This window comes from Macaca mulatta, chromosome 12 (genome assembly GCF_049350105.2).
Source record: "Macaca mulatta isolate MMU2019108-1 chromosome 12, T2T-MMU8v2.0, whole genome shotgun sequence".
Lineage (NCBI taxonomy): Eukaryota > Metazoa > Chordata > Mammalia > Primates > Cercopithecidae > Macaca > Macaca mulatta.
The window spans coordinates 79360383-79379264 of record NC_133417.1 but is presented as its reverse complement, the minus strand read 5'-3'; the positions used below and the strand labels follow the sequence as shown (position 1 = coordinate 79379264).

Below are 18882 nucleotides of genomic sequence, written 5' to 3'. Positions count from 1 at the left end.
GGCCCAGATTCTAAAGCAAGCCCAGGGCTAAGCGTTTACATTTTAATCTCTTATGTAGGAACGTCAAGGTCACACTGCCTTGGTGAAGGTGGAAGGCAGGATTTTGACCCAGGTCTGATTCTAAGCCCTTGCTTTAAAACTCTATGCTATAAAAAGTCCTAGGCTAATCAGGAGCGAAACTGGCAAATCACACGAGGTTGGGGTTAAGCGGAAAGACAACCCCGCTCTGCGTCTGTGCTTAAGGAGACGAAAAATAAACTGAACATCCCCCAAGACGGCTACCATTTTGTGGGGGGTGGGAGGCCGGAAGTCCCGCCCCGGAGGATCGCGGCTGGGTGGTTCCCAGCCGGCAGGGCGGGGCCGGGTACCGTGGGGCTCGGAGGCTGGAGGAGGGGGCAGGGACTGAAGGCGGGGTTGGGGAACGTGTGGCTTGGAGGCCCGAGGCTGTGGGTGGGGCCTGAGGGTGGGACCAGGACTCTGGGCTCGAGGCTCGTGGAAGTGGGCGGGGCTTGAGGGCGGGGAGGGGCCCGTCTGGCTGGAAGTTCGGAGCTGGGGGCGGGGCCTGAAGGCGGGGCTGGGAGGGGGTGGGCACCGAAGGCGGGGTGGGGGCGGGGCCTCGCGGCCGGCGCGGGGCTGAGCTGACAGGGCCGCGGCGGCTTACCCCACCTCACTTTATCGGAACGTGCCTAAGCTGCTGCAGCTGGCACCCGGCTGCGCTCAGCGAAGAGGGGTGGGGGCGGGAGATGACGGTGGTCTTCTCCCTGCTTGACCCGCTGCGAGCGCCAGCTCCCTTCTCCTCGCCACCCCAAGGTTGCAGACGAAGCAGGTGAGATGGGCCCCTGGAGCGCAGACCTGCCGGGTCCTGGCTCTCCCTTGCGGACACGGGGTACCCCCACCCCTACCCCTCGGGCCTGGGCACGTGGGCAGCCGCCGACCCTCTGCGCCCTGGCCCCGCGGCCCGTTGTCTGAACCCGCTGTCTCTGCCCCGCAGCGCCTGCCTTTGGAATGTGTGAGATCACCCGGGAAGGCTCGCGCGGGGGAAGGGGTGTCTTGTACCCTCCGGAGACAGAACTGCCATCCCTAGTTTGGGAAGCTCCTCACTGCACGGGCGTCCACCCTGTCATTCTTAGACTCTTCCCTTTATCCCGAGGGTACCCTCAGTATCTGGCCCTCCCGAAGGCTTCTGCCCAGGCACCTGGAGCACTGCGCCAAATTTTCTCCGTTACCCATTTTTGGGGTATGTTAGTTACCATGACGTTGTGACTCCCGTGCCCTGGGAAGACGAGCGACCACCTTTTTCCTACGCCAGGCACAGACCCCTGGCTGCCTTTCCACTTCCACTGCTGCCTTTCCAGGCGTTGGCTGGCACCTGCTCTCCGAGCAGCCTATTCGGTTAGGAACTCTCTGCGCCCCTTATCTTGGAGGGCCACAGTCTGTCCCTGCAGATGAGGCAAGGAGGCAGTGCTCAGCGCTCCCTACCCGGGTCTCTGGGGAGGACATCTGGTGCCCAGCAAGTAGGTGGGAGTGGGTGAATGGTGCGACTGTTGATGTTGAAGAGTGCTTTAATAGTACCACACTGTATTACACTTATCCCACAGGATAAAGGATGTTGGCTGTTTGAGAAATAGCCTGAGAGTTTAAAGCTTTCTCTGTGAAGTTAGTCAACCCTCTCCTTTCCCCCACCCTCCCATTTTCACTTAATAGCACTTATTTACAATATCAGTGATTCGTTTATGTGATCTAAGCCAAGTATGATGTGGCTAGAAGCGGTTTGTAAGTACAGTAGCATTTCTCCAGTTCGTGCCTCAGCGAGTGTTTTTTTTTTACTGTGAACGTGTTTGTTCTGTAACAAGCTTTTGTTTTTATAGATGAAAAGGCTGGATGTAATTTTTTTTAAACTTCCCTTGCTGTGGTTCCTGTTCATTTTAAAATATGCTTTAGAAAGCATGTTATCTTCCCGTTTAAAAAAGATCAGGATGAAGTAAAACTTTTTAAGTCATTTTGATAATTTTGACTTTACCTTAGCAGGTATTTCTTTTATAATACTGAAAAACACTAAAATAAACCTCATGGGGAGGGCAGATTACTTTTTTTTTTTTCTTGAGATGGAGTTTTGCTCTGTTGCCCAGGCTGGAAGGCAATGGCAGGATCTCGGCTCACTGCAATCTCTGCCTCCTGGGTTTGAGCGATTCTCCTGCCTCAGCTTCCTGAGTAACTGGGATTACAGGCACCTGCCACCAAGCCCGGCTAATTTTTGTCTTTTTAGTAGAGACAGGGTTTCACCATGCTGGCCAGGCTGGTCTCCAACTCCTGACCTCAGGTGATATGCCCGCCTCGGCCTCCCAAAGTGCTGGGATTACAGGCGTGAGTCTCCACGCCCGACCCCCCCCCCCACTTTTTTTTTTTTTTTAATTTTTCAACGAATTGAAAGTTAATCCTGGACATTGCTACAACTATTTGACCATCACCCTGAGAAAAATGAAGAGCTCTGCCTTCACTGTTAACCACTTACGATCAAACCAAATTAAATTCAACTTATCTTAATTGTTTGGTATAAAACAAAAACTGATAAATCCCATCCCTCTTTTTTTAGTTGGTGGATATTTTACCAGGTATGTTTGAAGAACTAACATATTTACTTTTTTATCATTGTTAGTAGTAAGATAACAGTTCCTAATAGCAATTGCTGCCATTTCTTGAAGGCCTACTCTGTGATAAACTGTATATAAAATATTCTATCCACACAATATGTCTCTAAGGAGATCTTTGTTTGAGACAGGGTCTTACTCAGGCTGGAGTGCAGTGGTGTGATCATGGCTCACTGCAGAGACCTCCTAGGCTCAGGTGATCCTCCCACCTCAGCCTCCCAGGTAGCTGGGACAACAGGCATGCATGACTATGCTCAGCTCATTTTTTGTAGAGACTAAGGTTTCACCATGTTGGCCAGGCTGGTCTCAAACTCCTGGGCTCACATAATCCACCTGCCTGGGCCTCCCAAAATGCTGGGATTACAGGTGTGAGCTGCTATGCCTGGTCCCTATAGGGGGGTTTTTACTCTCATTTTACAGTTGAGGAAACAAAAGTTCGGAAAGGCTAAGTACCTTATGAGTTAATAAGCTGTAAAGCCCAGAATCTGTTTGACTCTCCACTGAACTTCAACTAGTTTAGTTAAAACTGTTGGTTAAAGAAATTACTGGAATGCCTTGACATGCTTGTGTGGTACAAGTAAGGGATTGTAAGCAGAATGAGTTGTTAATACTCTAGGCACTTTTGAAAGTGAATAGAAAACTGGACTAATTTATCACTTTCTTCTTTAGCACTGCCTTTCCAAGTACACACTTTCTTAAGGGCTCCAAATGTTTAACACCTGTGTTTAATTGTTTACCAGCTCCTTACTTCAAGTATGGGTATTTGTACCAACCGGTAGCTTTCCCAAGATATAATTTGATGCTTATTTGGTAAACTTCAAGTATGTGAGTATTGTAGGTTTCACATACTATATTGACCACTCCTATCTAATTCTAGTAGAAAAATACTTGTCCTAATCCAGATTAAATATAAGGTTTTTAAATGGTTCGGTTTATACAAGGGTAGCACAGAGAAAATTCCCTTATACCCCTGCCTGGTGTCAGTTGTTGGTGATCTCTGGGCTGTCATCTAAGTCTTTTTAACATGATGTTGATGTTTGAGGACTTAACCTGAGCATTGTAAATTTCCAGAAGCATGAACTTTTTACTTTTTACCTTATATAAGTCTACTTTAGATGGTAAACCCAGAGTAATCACTTAGAAATTGGCTATTGTTGGCTGGGTGTGGTGGCTCACACCCGTAATCCCAGCACTTTGGGAGGCTGAGGTGGGTGGATCACCTGAGGTTGGGAGTTTGAGACCAACCTGACCAACATGGAGAAACCCCATCTCTACTAAAAATTCAAAATTAGCCGTGCATAGTGGTGCATGCCTGTAATCCCAGCTACTCGGGAAGGTTAAGGCAGGAGAATCGCTTGAACCCGGGAGGCGGAGGCGGAGGTGGAGGTGAGCCACGATCACGCCACTGCACTCCAGCCTGGGCAACGAGCAAAACTCCATCTAAAAAAAAAGAAAAAGAAATTGGCAATTGTCATCATTTTAATTTCAAGATACTAATAAAAGCCGATTAGCTTTAGAGTTATCCAGACCTCATGTTCATTGTGTTCCTGGCAGCAAGAGGGAGTCTGATAATTATTGTACTATTCGTTTTTTGAATCTGTTCCATGCTTTAGCATTTTCTGAAAACCTCTTTAGAACATTTTACAAAACATTTTGTATTTTTCAACGTTTCATGAACACCTTTAGACACATTTTGTGTTCTTGGTTCTGTTGCTGTAGTGAAAAACTTATAATACTTTATCATTCAGAAAACAAAAAAATTCTATCCATAAACTAAATAGTGCCTGAAAGAGAACATTGATCCATGAAAGGGTAAAAGGTTTATTTAAGTGTAAGTTATTATAGTTATTCATTAAAAAAATATTTTTTTTCTGTCTCATGTGTGCCAGGTACTGTCCTAGATGTTAAAGACACAACAGTGGGCAAAAACATGCATAGTCCCTGCTTCCATGACACTTGAGTGAACTGAATGTGCAAAGTCCCTGTGGCACAAAGTTCCTGGGGCCAGTGTGTGTGGCTGGTATAGAAGGAACTAAAGGTATATTGGTGGGATGTCATCATTTTTTTTTTCTCTCTGTCATATTCTACCAAAAGTTATATTTAACTTTCATTAAGTAATTACTCTGTTCCAGATGTGATTTAGATGTGATTTTAAAGACTTCAGTTGAATAATCTCAAGTTTCCATGTGGTAGGTATTACTGTTATTGCCATTTTACAGGTGAAGAAGGTGAGACACAGAAAAGTTAATTCGTTCAGGTTGGGTGCAGTGGCTCATGCTTGTAATCCCAGCACTGTGGGAGGCCAAGGCAGGCAGATCATCTGAGGTCAGGAGTTCAAAACCAGCCTAGGCAACATGGTGAAACCCTGTCTCTACAAAAATACAAAAATTAGCTGGGCATGGTGGCACACGAATCACTTGAACCCAGGAGACAGAGGTTGCACTGAGCTGAGATTGCACCACTGCACTCCAGCCTGGGAGACAGAGCAAGACCCTATCTTTAAAAAAAAAAGTTATTGGTTTAAAGTTGATTAGTGGTGCTCTACTATACTCTTCTTCCCATCCTATACTCAAGTATGACCATGGGCTGGAAAGGACTCTGGTCCCTGGGTGACTCCTCAATGCAACCTTAAGAACTTCTGAAATTTCCAGAGAATTTGGATGCATGGGAACATCCAGTGGAGACTCTGTGGTCCCGAGGCCCTTATCCACCAGTCAGAGCTCAACTGATGGAGAGAATCACTGGAGAGAAGCACAGGGCATCACTACGGCTCTAATATTTGCAGATCTTATTTTACTTATGTCTAATACTGAATATAGAACAGCAACATACATATTTTGAGCTGACCTGCCTTTGAGAGTGAAGCGATTATTGTTAGCAACCCACCACTTTTTTTCCATTGTATTTTCCCTGATGGTAGTTGAAGAAAGTATGTATATTTATTTGGCCATTTAATAAGTAAATAAATCTAGGTTTGCCAGTGTATTATTTCAACTAGAATTCTTGTTGATGGCCATACTAAATCTTTCTTCCTTTCTTTCCAGAGAGCTGGTTGGAGTTGGAGGGTGAAAGAAAATGAATTCTTTTTCTAATTTACCTGCAGAGAACTTAACCATTGCAGTCAATATGACCAAGACTTTGCCTACAGCTTTAACTCATGGATTTAATTCCACTAATGACCCACCTTCGATGTCAATTACAAGGCTTTTTCCAGCTTTACTGGAATGCTTTGGCATTGTCCTTTGTGGCTACATAGCAGGAAGGGCCAATGTCATAACATCAACACAGGCCAAAGGCCTGGGAAATTTTGTCTCCAGATTTGCACTTCCAGCTTTATTATTCAAAAACATGGTTGTACTTAATTTTTCCAATGTGGATTGGTCCTTTCTATATAGTATCTTAATTGCCAAAGCTTCTGTATTTTTCATTGTATGTGTATTAACCTTATTGGTTGCCAGTCCTGATAGTCGATTTAGCAAAGCTGGACTATTCCCTATTTTTGCTACACAAAGTAATGACTTTGCATTGGGATACCCTATAGGTAAGTTATTTTTTATTTTTCATGTGTTTAAAAAATTCAGTTTTAATTTAGGCATTTGTTAGTGACAGATTCTTACTCTTATATCTAAGAAGTTTTTCATTTTTTTCTCAAATATGTCTTAGAATGAATCATAGTTTTTCCTAAACTTCAGAGTTTGAGGATCCTTTAAACATCTACCTAAAATAAATGGTCATATTCTAATAACCTTTGTGAACAGTCCTAATTGTATTTTTTTCTTCCCAGTAAGCACATATGAAAGAAGCTTAATTTTTAGAAAGGATTCGATTCTGATTTAAATTATGTTTAAAAAGTAGATTTATGTCTGTATAAAAATAGTTATTATTGTTTGTGAAAGGAATTTATTTTTCTTACCGTCTAGAATACGTATTATTTAATATCAGAAATTGTTCTGGGGCCAGATGCGGTGGCTCACACCTATAATCCCAGCACTTTGGGAGGCTGAGGCAGGCAGATCACTTGAGCCTAGGAGTTCGAGACCAGCCTGGGCAACAGGGCGAAACCTCATCTCTATAAAAAATAGCAACAACAATAAAAAATTAGTCAGCTGCGGTGGCACAGGGCTGTAGTCGCAGCTACCCAAGAGGCTGAGGCAGGAGGATTGCTTGAGCCCAGGAGGCAGAGGTTGCAGTGAGTCAATATTATACTACTGCACGCCAGCCTGGGCAACAGAGTGAGACCCTGTCTCAAATTTTTAAAAAAATTGTTTTTGAGCTTGTCATTCAAAATTTTAATGTATTTTAGTTGCAGTTAATTTCTTATTTAAGAATAAAAATGGTGAGAGCTTTTTTACCTTTCTAACTTTTCGTTTTTTATATTTCTAACTCAGCAGCCTAATTTTATGTTTCTATGCATATATGTTTTCCTAATGAAACAGTAAACATACCAGTTTGGGATACTGACGTATCTTGAAAGGAAACGTTCTATATTTCAGAACACTCTGTCACCAAGAAAATGTATACCTAGTAGCTACTTTTTTATATTTTAAATTAAAGTTATATATACTTTGATCATCTATCAAGTATGAGGACCTGAATATTATTGATATATTCATTCATTTATTCATTCATTCATTCACTAATAAGGAACTGTTTCGTACCAGTGGCTGTGCTAACCATTGGGATTATAGCTGTGAACAAAGTTATTGCACATATTAAATTTACATTGTAATGGGAGAATAATAAAATTAAAATCATGTCAGTTGGTGACAAGGGCCATAAAAATCAAGTCATGTAGAGGGATAGGAATGTGGAGGTGCTATTTGAGGTAGGGTGGTCGATGAAGGCCTCTCTGATGATATGTCTTCTGAGCAGAGACTTGAGCCTATTGAGGGATACAGTTGAAATCTACAATTAACTTTCAAGTTTCTTATCTAGCAGTTTTATCCTCTCCCCTCAAACCCCAACTTATTTCACTACTGGTGCCAAAAAGATTCTATTTAACTATACTTTTCACCTCTGTCTCTACTTTTGACTTTCCTCTATCTTGTTACCAGAAAGAGAGAAACACCTAAGAAGTTAAATAACTGTGAGTAAAGCTGGAGGTTTAAAAGACAGGAAAAACTGGGCTCATAGATAATTGAGCTACAAATAGAAACTAGATAGGTGTTCCTTTAAGGTTATTGAATTTTAAAAGGAAATAAAGACTTTTGGAAAGAAAACAGCAAGGAGTTAACATGTTTGTCCATTTCCTCAGGAGAATTAATAAGGTACACTTGTCAAGGTATTTGTGGTATAAGGACCTTAGAACTGACTCAGTACCATGGTGTTAAATATCTGATAAATATTGCTATATCTTACTTTAGACATAAACTAGAAGTATGTAGTTTCATACTCCCATAGATTAGTAAGCTGATAATGAAGCAGAACTAACATTTGTAACTATATAGTTTACAGAGTACTTTCTTATATACTTATTTGAGTAAGGCAGACATTATTATCCTCATTTTCGAATAAGGAAACAGGCTTACAGAGATGTAATTATTTTATCCCAGGTCATACGACTAGCAGGTGACTGACACCCAAACCTAGGTCTTCCGGTTGCAAATCCTGGGCATTCTCTTATGCCATGCAGTTACATAATGTGCCAGTTCAATTTTCAGAAGACCCAACCAGCCTTGTAATATACTAGTTTCAGAAAAAAATCAAAGGGTTTTTTCCTCTAAAATATTCTGTAAAATGAGTAGCAGTGGAAAAAGACCTATTAGAATAGTTAATCTATTGTCATATTGAGGCAGATTTTCCAAATAAAAAATGTAATCAGCCATTTTATCACTGCTTTTCTTATGTCCCACATTAAATCAGTGAATCTGGTAATAATCATGTTTCTAGCCATGTGCCAGCCCAAATTTCCCTGATGGTTGTTTGTTGATTTCGAGGTATAATTTTTGTTATGTTTTTGTTTTTTTTAATCACAATAATGAAAGCTCTTGTAACATTAAGTTGTAGAAGATAACTTTGCTAAAAACCAATATACTAGAGAAGTGCTTTTCCATATATCTAGACATTGGAAGGTGTGGTATAGAACTATTAGGGGTGAGTATCTGCTGCCTGATAAGGTAACTTATTACTGCTGCTGTGCCCGTCTGCCTTCTGGCCTTGTTCTTGGTGAACACAGAAAGAATACTGTGTCCAAAGAGAAGACCTTTCTTTCTTTTGTTTCCTGGCCTCTCCAAAGTATTCCCACTCTCTTGCTCACAGATAAGCATCGATCATGGGTTATAAGAAATGTCCTTTTTAAGACTGCATTTGTTCGACATCTGTCCAATTTACAGGTAACACAAGAAACGCTGGCAAGGAGAAGACATATAAGTTAATGAATAAAGAAAAAGGATAGTCACGTTTTCTTTCGCTACATACTATGACAACTATAACACTCTATGACATTACATTAAAATGATGTATTTTTACTCCAGTAACAGAATAGTGCATATTGCAACTAAAAAAGAAGGCTGGACATGGTGGCTCATCCCTGTAATCCCAACATTTTGGAAGGCTGAGACGGAGGGATTCCTTAAGTCCAGGAGTTTGAGACCATCCTGGACAACATAGTGAAAACCCTGTCTCTACAACAACAACAGCAAAATTAGCCAGGTGTGGTGGCACAAGCCTGTAGTTCTAGCTACTTGGGAGGCTGAGGCAGGAGGATCTGTTGAGCTTAGGAGTTCAAGGCTGCAGTGAGCTATGATTGCTACTATACTCTAGCCTGGGTGACAGTGAGACCCTGTCTCTCAAAAAATAAAAACAAAAGAAGCTCACTGTGTTTTAGAGCAATTCTTTTCTAAAGTACTTTTAAAAATCCAAGTATGAGAAAAAACTAAGAATCTCCCATGGCAAAATGTTGATTTCAGCATATCAGAATGGTACCCTGCCTCTGTCATTAAAAGATACTAATAGGGCATAGTTAAGTCCTATAATTTATTCTTCAAACAATGCTGATAGCGTAAGTGCCCTGACTAATCATAATTATGGTCTAGTGTTTGAGCTGTAAACAGAAAGGAAATGAAGCATTTAACTATATGCCATTACATAATAGAATGATCTTGTCTGGGTCTTTGTGTTATATGCTAAGGATTGAAACCCTGCAGGAATCAAAATAGGAAGCACAGTGGGTGGCTAATTTTGTCTCTTAGTTCTTCAAAGCTATATAATAACTCCTCATAATGGGATTCTCCCCGCCCTCCAAGAGCCTTATTTATAAGCATTAATTAATTAGAACTTAAAAGTTGATATAATGATTGTAAACCTAATTTTAGTTACTGTGCTATACCGTACTGCTTTCATGTATATTTTTTCCGGTTTGAAAAACCATCTTCAGATTGATAGCAAAAAAAAAAGCACTGCTAATTTATAGATAAAGATGTGATGTTAATTATGCAAATGAATGGCAGAAGTAGACTGAAATTCCCATGTTGAACCCTATTCTAGTAATTTAACCTGTATTTATTTAATCACAATTTTTTTGTGTGTTCCCTCTAGACTACACTTCTGCCTTTATATGCTTGTTCAGCTGACTTAAAATACCTGAATAGTAACCTGCTTTATAAATATTCATAACGTGTAAAATGTAAAAAAAGATACAAAATTTCAGTTAGATTTATTGTACAACATGGTGATGATGGTTAATAACAACGGATTCTTGAAAATCGCTGAGAGTAGATTTTGTGTTCTCATCAGAAAAAATGATAAATATGAGATTATGCATATTTTTAATTAGCTTGATTTAGCCATTCTATAACGTATACATATTTTAAAACATTATGTACATTATAAATATATATAATTTATATTTGTCAATTAAAAACAAATGTTTTTAAAAGTAAAAATAAAGTTTAAAAATGGATTCATTGACAACAATTCGATGTAAAGAGCTGTGTATTAGAAAATACATGTTTACTACATCTGAAACTTTTGGCGTTCATTGATGTGTTCATACAATTCAGCAAGTATTTTCAGATTTTCTCAAGCATTATGCCAGGGACTGTAGGCTATTAAAATGATGCTTTCAGGGAACTTAGAATTTATTGAGGTGGCACTACTATGAAACAAAGTGCTACAGAATATCAGAGAAGGGGAGATTAATGACATAGGTTGAAGACTTGATGGAAAGTGTAGTGCCAGAGACAGGCCTTAAGTAGTAGGTGAGATTTAGGTTAAAAAAGGAGATAGTGAGAAGTTAGGGGGTGATGGTATGAACAGCATAAAGAACTAGTAATTATGAATGTGGTGGTTGTCTGGTATAATTGTTATTAAACTGGCTGATGGAGTCTTTGCGTTAAGGATGGAATGGATAAGTAAGGGGCCAGTTGTGGAGACTGGACTGTGAATGTTAAAAGAAAGGTTTTTTTGTTTTTTGGGTTTTTTTCGAGATGGAGTCTCATTCTGTTGCCCAGGTTGTAGTGCCATGGTGCAGTCTTGGCTCACTGCAACCTCCACCTCCCAGGTTCAAGCAATTATCCTGCCCCGGCCTCCCAAGTAGCTGGGACAATGGGCATGTGCCACCACACCCAGCTAATTTTTGTATTTTTAGTAGAGACAGGGTTTCACCATGTTGGCCAGGCTCATCTTGAACTCCTGACCTCGTGATCCGCCTGCCTCGGCCTCCCAAAGTGCTGGGATTACAGGCATGAACCACCACACCAGGCAAAAGAAAGGTTTTGTAGCTGTTCCTGTGGGCAGTGAGAACCGTGAGCAAATCTTACCTTTTGAAAGTTTAGATTTAGATGGTACTATTAGCAGTGAATAAAATGGATGAAGAAGGTGGTTGAGAAAATCCAAGAGAATGTTGGCTGGTAAACACATGAAGTAATCTAATTTTGAGATTTTTAACTAATGATTATAGTAGCAATCAAGAGGAGAAAATCCTTCCAAAGAAGAAGGAAAGTATGTGGTGAATGGCCAAATATAAAAACTGTTGCTTAAATTTGCACTGAGTTCTTAAAACAATGTAAAGTTCATTATGTGGTGGTGATTAAATGCTAGTGTGCCAGGAAAGTAAATTTCTGGAAAAAGGCATTAATATAAGGGGCTTTGAGTAGATCATAGAACTGTATAGCTGTGTTGTCAAACGAAAACATGTTATGCATCTTATTGTGGCTGGTTAGGAAAAATTCTGATACTCAGATGAAAACATAAGACTTTTCCAAAATATATGCTCTATTATAAAAACTGAGTGGTAGACAGGTCTGAACATCTTTCTCTTGAGATAAAATATCTCAAGAGAATCAGAAATATAGTTATCTAAAAATAGTTATCAAAAGTGCTGCTTTTTGTTTAAAAGATGAAGTCTATGAAACCTGAAAGAAAACCACTAACTTATATAACCAGCATATCTAATTTGGAAATCAGTGGAAAGAACTTATACAATTTTATGTAATCAAATATTTTTTAGCCACTGCTTCATTTTGGAGATATTACAGATCTTGAATTTACTTAGCTGAGAAAATCGGGATTGAATCTGTTAAATAAGTTTTAGCTTTTAAGAAAAACGTGACCTTCTAAAGGTTATATAATCTAGTTATATAACTTTAATGGGACATGTGCATGACATTAACTGAACTTACATATCCTGAGTAAGTAAACAAATGTATTTTCCTGCCTATGTCACTTTATCTTAGTGTAAATTGAGAAACCTAATCTTTTACATGTTTTCACATGGTTGCTTCTTTCCTTGTGAGCGATTGTGGCTGTTCTTTTTTATCTTTCTCAACTTCAAATCAATTATAAATCAGCCTTTGTTTGCATTAGATTGTATAATTTCAGGACCCATTGCCAAAAATGGCTGGAGACCAGTTTGTTTACTAAAAGGCCCTAAGTTGCTCTAATGAACTCAAGATTAGGTCACCAACCCTCACGTCTACCAAGAAACTGCTAGAAGTCTGATCCCACTCACTCACCTCCCTCATGAGATTGAAAAACGCATCTTACGCAGTGGTTAGGTCCTAAAGTCATCTTGTATATTCAAACTGTTGAAAATGCTCACCAAATACAGCACACATACTTCGTCTATATTGTACCATTTTTCATAAGTGTAACACAGCCAGATTTTTTTAGCCAGCATTGTTTTTCAGTGAACAGCAGTTGAAATAATTTGTTTGCACTTGGAAACATGCTATGCGGGGGGCAGGGTGGGGGGGGAATGACGCTTTTGTTTTCCCAAGAGGGTATGGTTGAATTTGTGTTAATTAAATGTGCATTGATGTGACTCTACTGTATTTCCCTCCCAAACATTGTAAGATCCACCTTTCTATCTCTACTCCTTAAGTATCTCCACTGGTCTTCTTTGAAGGTATTCTTTCCTTTTCATTCCTCTCAAATGGAGATTGTTTATTTTCCCATTGCCACATAAGCAATGGAAGGTAGGACTGGCATCCTCACAGCTACTGTGGACCACTGCTGGACTATCCCTTTGCTCTGTTGTTAAAAACTACTTTGAAGTTCATGCTTTCTGGCTAGACCACTCATCCTGTCTGCTGTTAACCTGCTGACCTCATTCTGGGCATTCTCCCTCATTCACCTTTATCCCAAGTTTTGTCATTATCTTGTGAACTACCATGAAATTCTCTGCCCCGTCATTTCCTTGACCTCCTCATCTCCAGTGATGTTTTCCTTTAGTCCATTTCAGCCACTAAGTCCCATAGCCACATCCTGGACCTTGTCATCTGGAAAATATTTAACTGAGTAGCTCATTACCTGTTTTACTCTGAACTCCTGCACTTCCAACTGCCCCTAATTCCTAGAGGCCTCCAAACATCTCCCGTCTTCATTTCTTTTCTTACACAGCGTGGCCTGCGTCACATCCGTGCTCCTTTTTAGTTCCTTAAATAACTCCTACTCTCTCCTCAACCCTCTGTGATCTGACTTCTGTCTCTTACCACTCCAGTAAAACTGCTCTCTCCATGGATACCAATAAATGCATTTTTGCTATTACTACTTAAATGTTTAGTTTGTCCCTAGATTTTTACTTTGAATTGTTTCTTCTAAAAATTCTACAATTCTGCCCATTTTTGGAGACTTATTTTAACCCTTAGATGGTTAAAAATTAGGTTTAAAAATAATGTGTAAACTTGGTTATCATTTTATAAGCTATATGATATTTATTACATTTTTCTTTTTTCAGATTTATTACTAAAATGTACTTTTCCAAAATAGGCTATTTGGGTCATTTTGAAAATTTCAGATTGATCATTGCTGTAAAGTAGAGAAAATGTTATATACATAACATATCTGTATTTCTGTGGTCATCATTTAGAAATCAATATTCTTGTTTTGCAGTTGAAGCTTTATATCAAACTACATACCCAGAATATCTCCAGTACATTTATTTGGTGGCACCAATATCTCTTATGATGTTAAACCCTATAGGGTTTATCTTCTGTGAAATCCAAAAGTGGAAAGACACTCAAAATGCTTCTCAAAATAAAGTAAAAATTGTGGGACTTGGACTCCTGCGTGTATTACAGAACCCAATAGTATTTATGGTCTTCATTGGCATCGCCTTCAATTTTATTCTTGATCGAAAGGTACCTGTATATGTCGAAAATTTTCTTGATGGACTTGGAAATTCTTTTTCTGGATCAGCCCTATTTTACCTTGGTCTCACGATGGTGGGAAAAATAAAGAGACTGAAGAAGTCAGCATTTGTTGTACTAATTCTTCTCATCACAGCTAAACTGTAAGTATCACTTATTTAACTTTAGAATTGTACTTTTTGAAAGCCGTATTTAGCCAATTCGTCAGCAGTATGTCTGCAACCATTTTCCCCTTTGACCATTAATAACCCCTCCCTGTAGAATAGTTGTGAGATAAAGGAAAATGTGATGTTGGTGTATTCAGGAAAGTCATTTCCTTATTCCTTGTAGCTTATTCTTTCCATTTTACTGTCAGAGGGTAAAAGATGATGGGTTTCCCTTCAGCTTTTATGTAAAGTTTACTCAGTATCTCCTCATGTCCCAGTTTGACAGTATTTTGAAATAAATTTTGCAGCATTTCTGACTTTTCCCAATCCATAAAAATCCTAAAGACAAAAGCATCTTAGTAATAACCAGAACAATAATTTCTAATACAAACTTTTTTTCATGAATTTGGGAAAAGCATTTTGTAGTTCTGAGGTTGGCCAAACTTTCTAAATATAGCTAAGTCAATATGAATGATTATTATCAGCCATATGATCCTGGCTTGCCAAATGAAAAGTGCTCACCAACTTCTTTGTTGTTGTTGTTCTTGTTGTTCTTGTTGTTTTTGTTTGAAACAGAGTCTCGCTCTGTCACCCAGGCTGGAGTGCAGTGGCGTGATCTTGTTTCACTGCAATCTCCGCCTCCCAGGTTCAAGCAGTTCTCTTCCCTCAGCCTCCCAAGTAGCTGGGATTACAGGTGCCTGCCACCACAACTGGCTGATTTTTGTATTTTGAGTAGAGATGGGATTTCACCGTGTTGGCCAGGCTGGTCTCAAACTGCTGACCTCAGGTGATCTGTCCACCTCGGCCTCCCAAAGTGCTGGGATTACAGGCATGAGCCACTGTGCCCAGCCTCAACTTCTTAGTTAATAGTTCTTCAGCTTACTTGGTCCATTAGCCATGGAGTTGTACTTGATGGTGCAGGTGACATAATTTTACTGCAAGATTATCCCAAAGTACTTGAGGTATACTTAACTATGGCATTCCCCTCATGTATAGACAGTTATATTCATGAGACCAGTGCAACATAACCTAATATTTTTATTTTCATAATAATAATGAATATAAGTACTGAAAATTATTTATGGCGATGTTATGCTCTTCAGAAACAAAGTATTAGTATTGCCAAAGTAATAAGTATAGTTTTAACAATAATGGTATTATCAACTTTTGCTTATCAGTAAAATTTAAATATTCTAATTTTAAAGATTTTCGGGGGGTCTTTGATACTTATTAGATATTTAAGTTTTTTAATTAAGAAAATACAGATAAAAGTAGTTCTTTACTCCATCCCAGAGTGCCTTGCTAGGTGCTGCCGTGAAAATGTTACCAATCTTGGTCTTGCTGATTTTAAAGGAGAGCCCCATTTGCTCAGCTACTGTGGATTTGCAGTTTCTATGGAATCCTGAAGGATTTGTTTAATAATTGGCTCTTCAACAGGTCTGCATTTCACTAGTTTTCTGCTCCATCTCAGTTGTTTTAGTTCCTTTGCTAATTTTTTTTTTTTTTTTGTATTTACAAAGATGAAGAGCTACTTGAAGATACCTATTTTTCTACAGGATTTTAGAATCTTTTTTTTTTTTTTTTTTTTTTTGAGCTGGAGTCTTGCTCTGCCACCCAGGCTGGAGTACAATGGCGTGATCTCAGCTCACTGCAACCTCCACCTCCCGGGTTCAAGTGATTCTCCAGCCTCAGCTTCCCGAGTAGCTGGGATTACAGGCACGTACCACCATGCCCGGCTAATTTTTTGTATCTTTAGTAGAGACGGGGTTTCACCATACTGGCCAGGCTGGTCTTGAACTCCTGACCTCATGATCCACCTGCCTTGGCCTCCCAAAGTGCTGGGAATACAGGCTTGAGCCACCACGCCCGGCAGTATTTTAGAATCTTATTAAGCAATGTTATTATTAACTGAACCATTTCAACCCCTAATCATGATAAAGTTCAGCTTTTTTTTTTTTTCAAAAAAGGAGTTTCTCTCTCTCTAGAATACTTTGAAAGAAAGAAAAGGAGTTTAGTAATTCTCTTGAAAGAAGTTTTTATGCAGATTGTCAACCTTCTTTCTTTCTTTGAACATTTCAGTAAACCGATAGAGGAAGCAAGAAAGTAGCTAGAATTGCAACTTTTATGATCTTTTGGCAAAAAAAAAAAAAATTATTTGTAGAATCAAAAAAATCTTTTTTTCCCTCCTAATCCCTGATGTGTGAGGTATTTCCAGAATATTGTTACACTTTAAATGACTTCAAGTTGAATTCTTGATTCTTTCAACAAAATGTGCCCAGGTAGACATGCACAGAATGTGTGCATGCAAATAGACATACCTTCTGGGCAGGAAAACCTGATGCCAAATTCACCAGAGCAGCCTGCTACTGGGGACCACCATGCTTTCATATCAAGTAAATGATGTTTTTCTTTTTTCTTCAGTCTGGTGCTGCCACTTCTGTGCAGAGAAATGGTGGAACTCTTGGACAAAGGCGACAATGTGGTGAACCATACAAGTTTATCAAATTATGCATTTCTGTATGGCGTCTTTCCTGTAGCACCAGGAGTGGCTATCTTTGCAACACAGTTCAACATGGAAGTAGAAATTGTATGTTTGTAGTACTTTCTAAGTTTGATTGTGTGTTTAGTAGAAACAAATTTTTAAATTCATTTTTAATTTTTTAAAATTCTTTTTTAAAAACGAAAAAATAGAGACGACGGGAGTCTCACTATGTTGCCCCAGGCTGATTTCAAACTCCTGCCTTCTGCCTCGGCCTCCCAAAGTGCTAGGATTACAGGCATGAGCCACCATGCCCAGCCCATTTTTAATTTCTAAACATAGAAAGCAATGTCGTTTTTTATGAGGCCCCGCACTTTGGGAGGCTGAGGTGGGCGGATCACTTGAGGTTGGGAGTTCGAGACCAGCCTGGCCAACACGGTGAAACCCTGTCTCTACTAAAAATACAAAAATTAACTGGGTGTGGTGGTAGAGGCCTGTAATCCCAGCTACTCGGGTGGCTGAGGCACAAGATTTGTTTGAACCTAGGAGGCAGAGGTTGCAGTGAGCTAAGATTGTACTGTACTCCAGCCTGGGTGATAGAGCAAGCAGCACTATTTTTTATGAGAATTTGGTGTCAATAAGCTATCTCATTATAAGGAAATAGGCATCATGTAACATAATGTAACAACAGTCATTTAATCTGGGGTCTTTAGTCAGCCATGACTTTTTTTATTAGTTTTTTTTAGTTTTAACTATTTTATTTCTGTACTTATACAGAAACCTAAAAATTATTTACAGAAGGGTAACTTTGACATTTTGAAGAAAAAAATGCCTATTTTATTCATTGATAATTTCAAGCACCAGATGCAAAATACCACATAATCAACTGCAGCAGATAGATAAAATCGACACCAAATTATTAACAGTGTCTAAATGTATTGTACCTGGTATCTACAGCATCAGAGTAAATGATTTTTAAATATAATACGAAGGAACTAAGTTGTTTAATGGAGGTCAGTTCTGTTATTTAATCTGTAAAATACATATTTGCATGGTAATTTTCTTTTTCTGAATTCCTTTTTTTTGCTGTATAATTTGTGAAATAGGTTTATTTATATCATTGCTATGTTTTACTTCCTAGAACCTAGAGGATAACTAACCATCAACAGTGGAATTTCTAGTATTTATTATGCATGAATATAAATTAAGCATAGATTAGAAGAGGAACCAAGGTAACTTAATTGTATTTTCTATTAAGGATTCTCAGAAAGGGGAAGTATGGTGTTGGATAACATGCTGGATTTTATAATGTCTTTACTGTGTCTCATTTTTATTGTAGAATGTTTTAGTGTGCCGTGGTTATTTGAAGTTTAAAATATTGTTTAATTGAGATTGTAACTCCTCCATTTAATTTCATTTTTGCAGATAACCTCAGGGATGGTGATAAGCACGTTTGTGTCTGCTCCCATCATGTACGTTTCTGCCTGGTTACTGACCTTTCCCACTATGGACCCTAAGCCGTTGGCGTATGCCATCCAGAATGTTAGTTTTGATATAAGTATTGTCAGCCTGATCTCCTTGGTAAGCACCTTGCATGCCAAAATGAATGGAAACCACAGAGTGAGTTTTGAGAATAGATTGTTGATAGAAGGGGATTTAAAAATCTAGTTTCTTATGAAATAAAGAAAGCTAAAGCCTGCCCATAAAATATAATATCATCTTTCTGATTAACTGAATTTTGTCTTTCCTTTTGGGAGTTAGAGTTCTACAGCAGACAAGACATGAGATTTAGTCAGACCTGGATTTTATTCCTGGCCCTCTCACAAACTAGCTGTATGTCCCTGTGGAGTTACCTTACCGTCTCTAAACTTCTGTTTTCCAGCATAAAATAATGACAATAATTTCACATATTTCCACAGGATTTTTAAGGGACTAAATGAGATAATATATGTAAAAAGCATTCTGCAAATGATGAATCACTATAGAATTCCTAGCTGTTCTGGAATCATGGGGTCAGAAGG

The 18882-nt window shown here is 39.2% G+C and overlaps 1 protein-coding gene across 2 annotated transcripts in view; it reads left to right on the top strand.

Annotated features, from left to right (window-relative positions):
- The first annotated feature begins 669 nt into the window (after window positions 1-669).
- GPR155 (G protein-coupled receptor 155) overlaps window positions 670-18882 on the top strand; it is a 48514-nt gene continuing 30301 nt past the window's right edge. The window contains exons 1-6 of one of the 2 annotated variants that reach the window (XM_015110391.3): window positions 670-826; window positions 4538-4686; window positions 5693-6189; window positions 13980-14379; window positions 16804-16969; window positions 18287-18442. In XM_015110391.3, the coding sequence (XP_014965877.1) occupies window positions 5724-6189; window positions 13980-14379; window positions 16804-16969; window positions 18287-18442 (1188 nt within the window). In that variant the 5' untranslated portion in view covers window positions 670-826; window positions 4538-4686; window positions 5693-5723. The remainder of the gene's footprint in view (window positions 827-4537; window positions 4687-5692; window positions 6190-13979; window positions 14380-16803; window positions 16970-18286; window positions 18443-18882) is intronic. The other variant, XM_015110392.3, reaches the window with a different exon arrangement.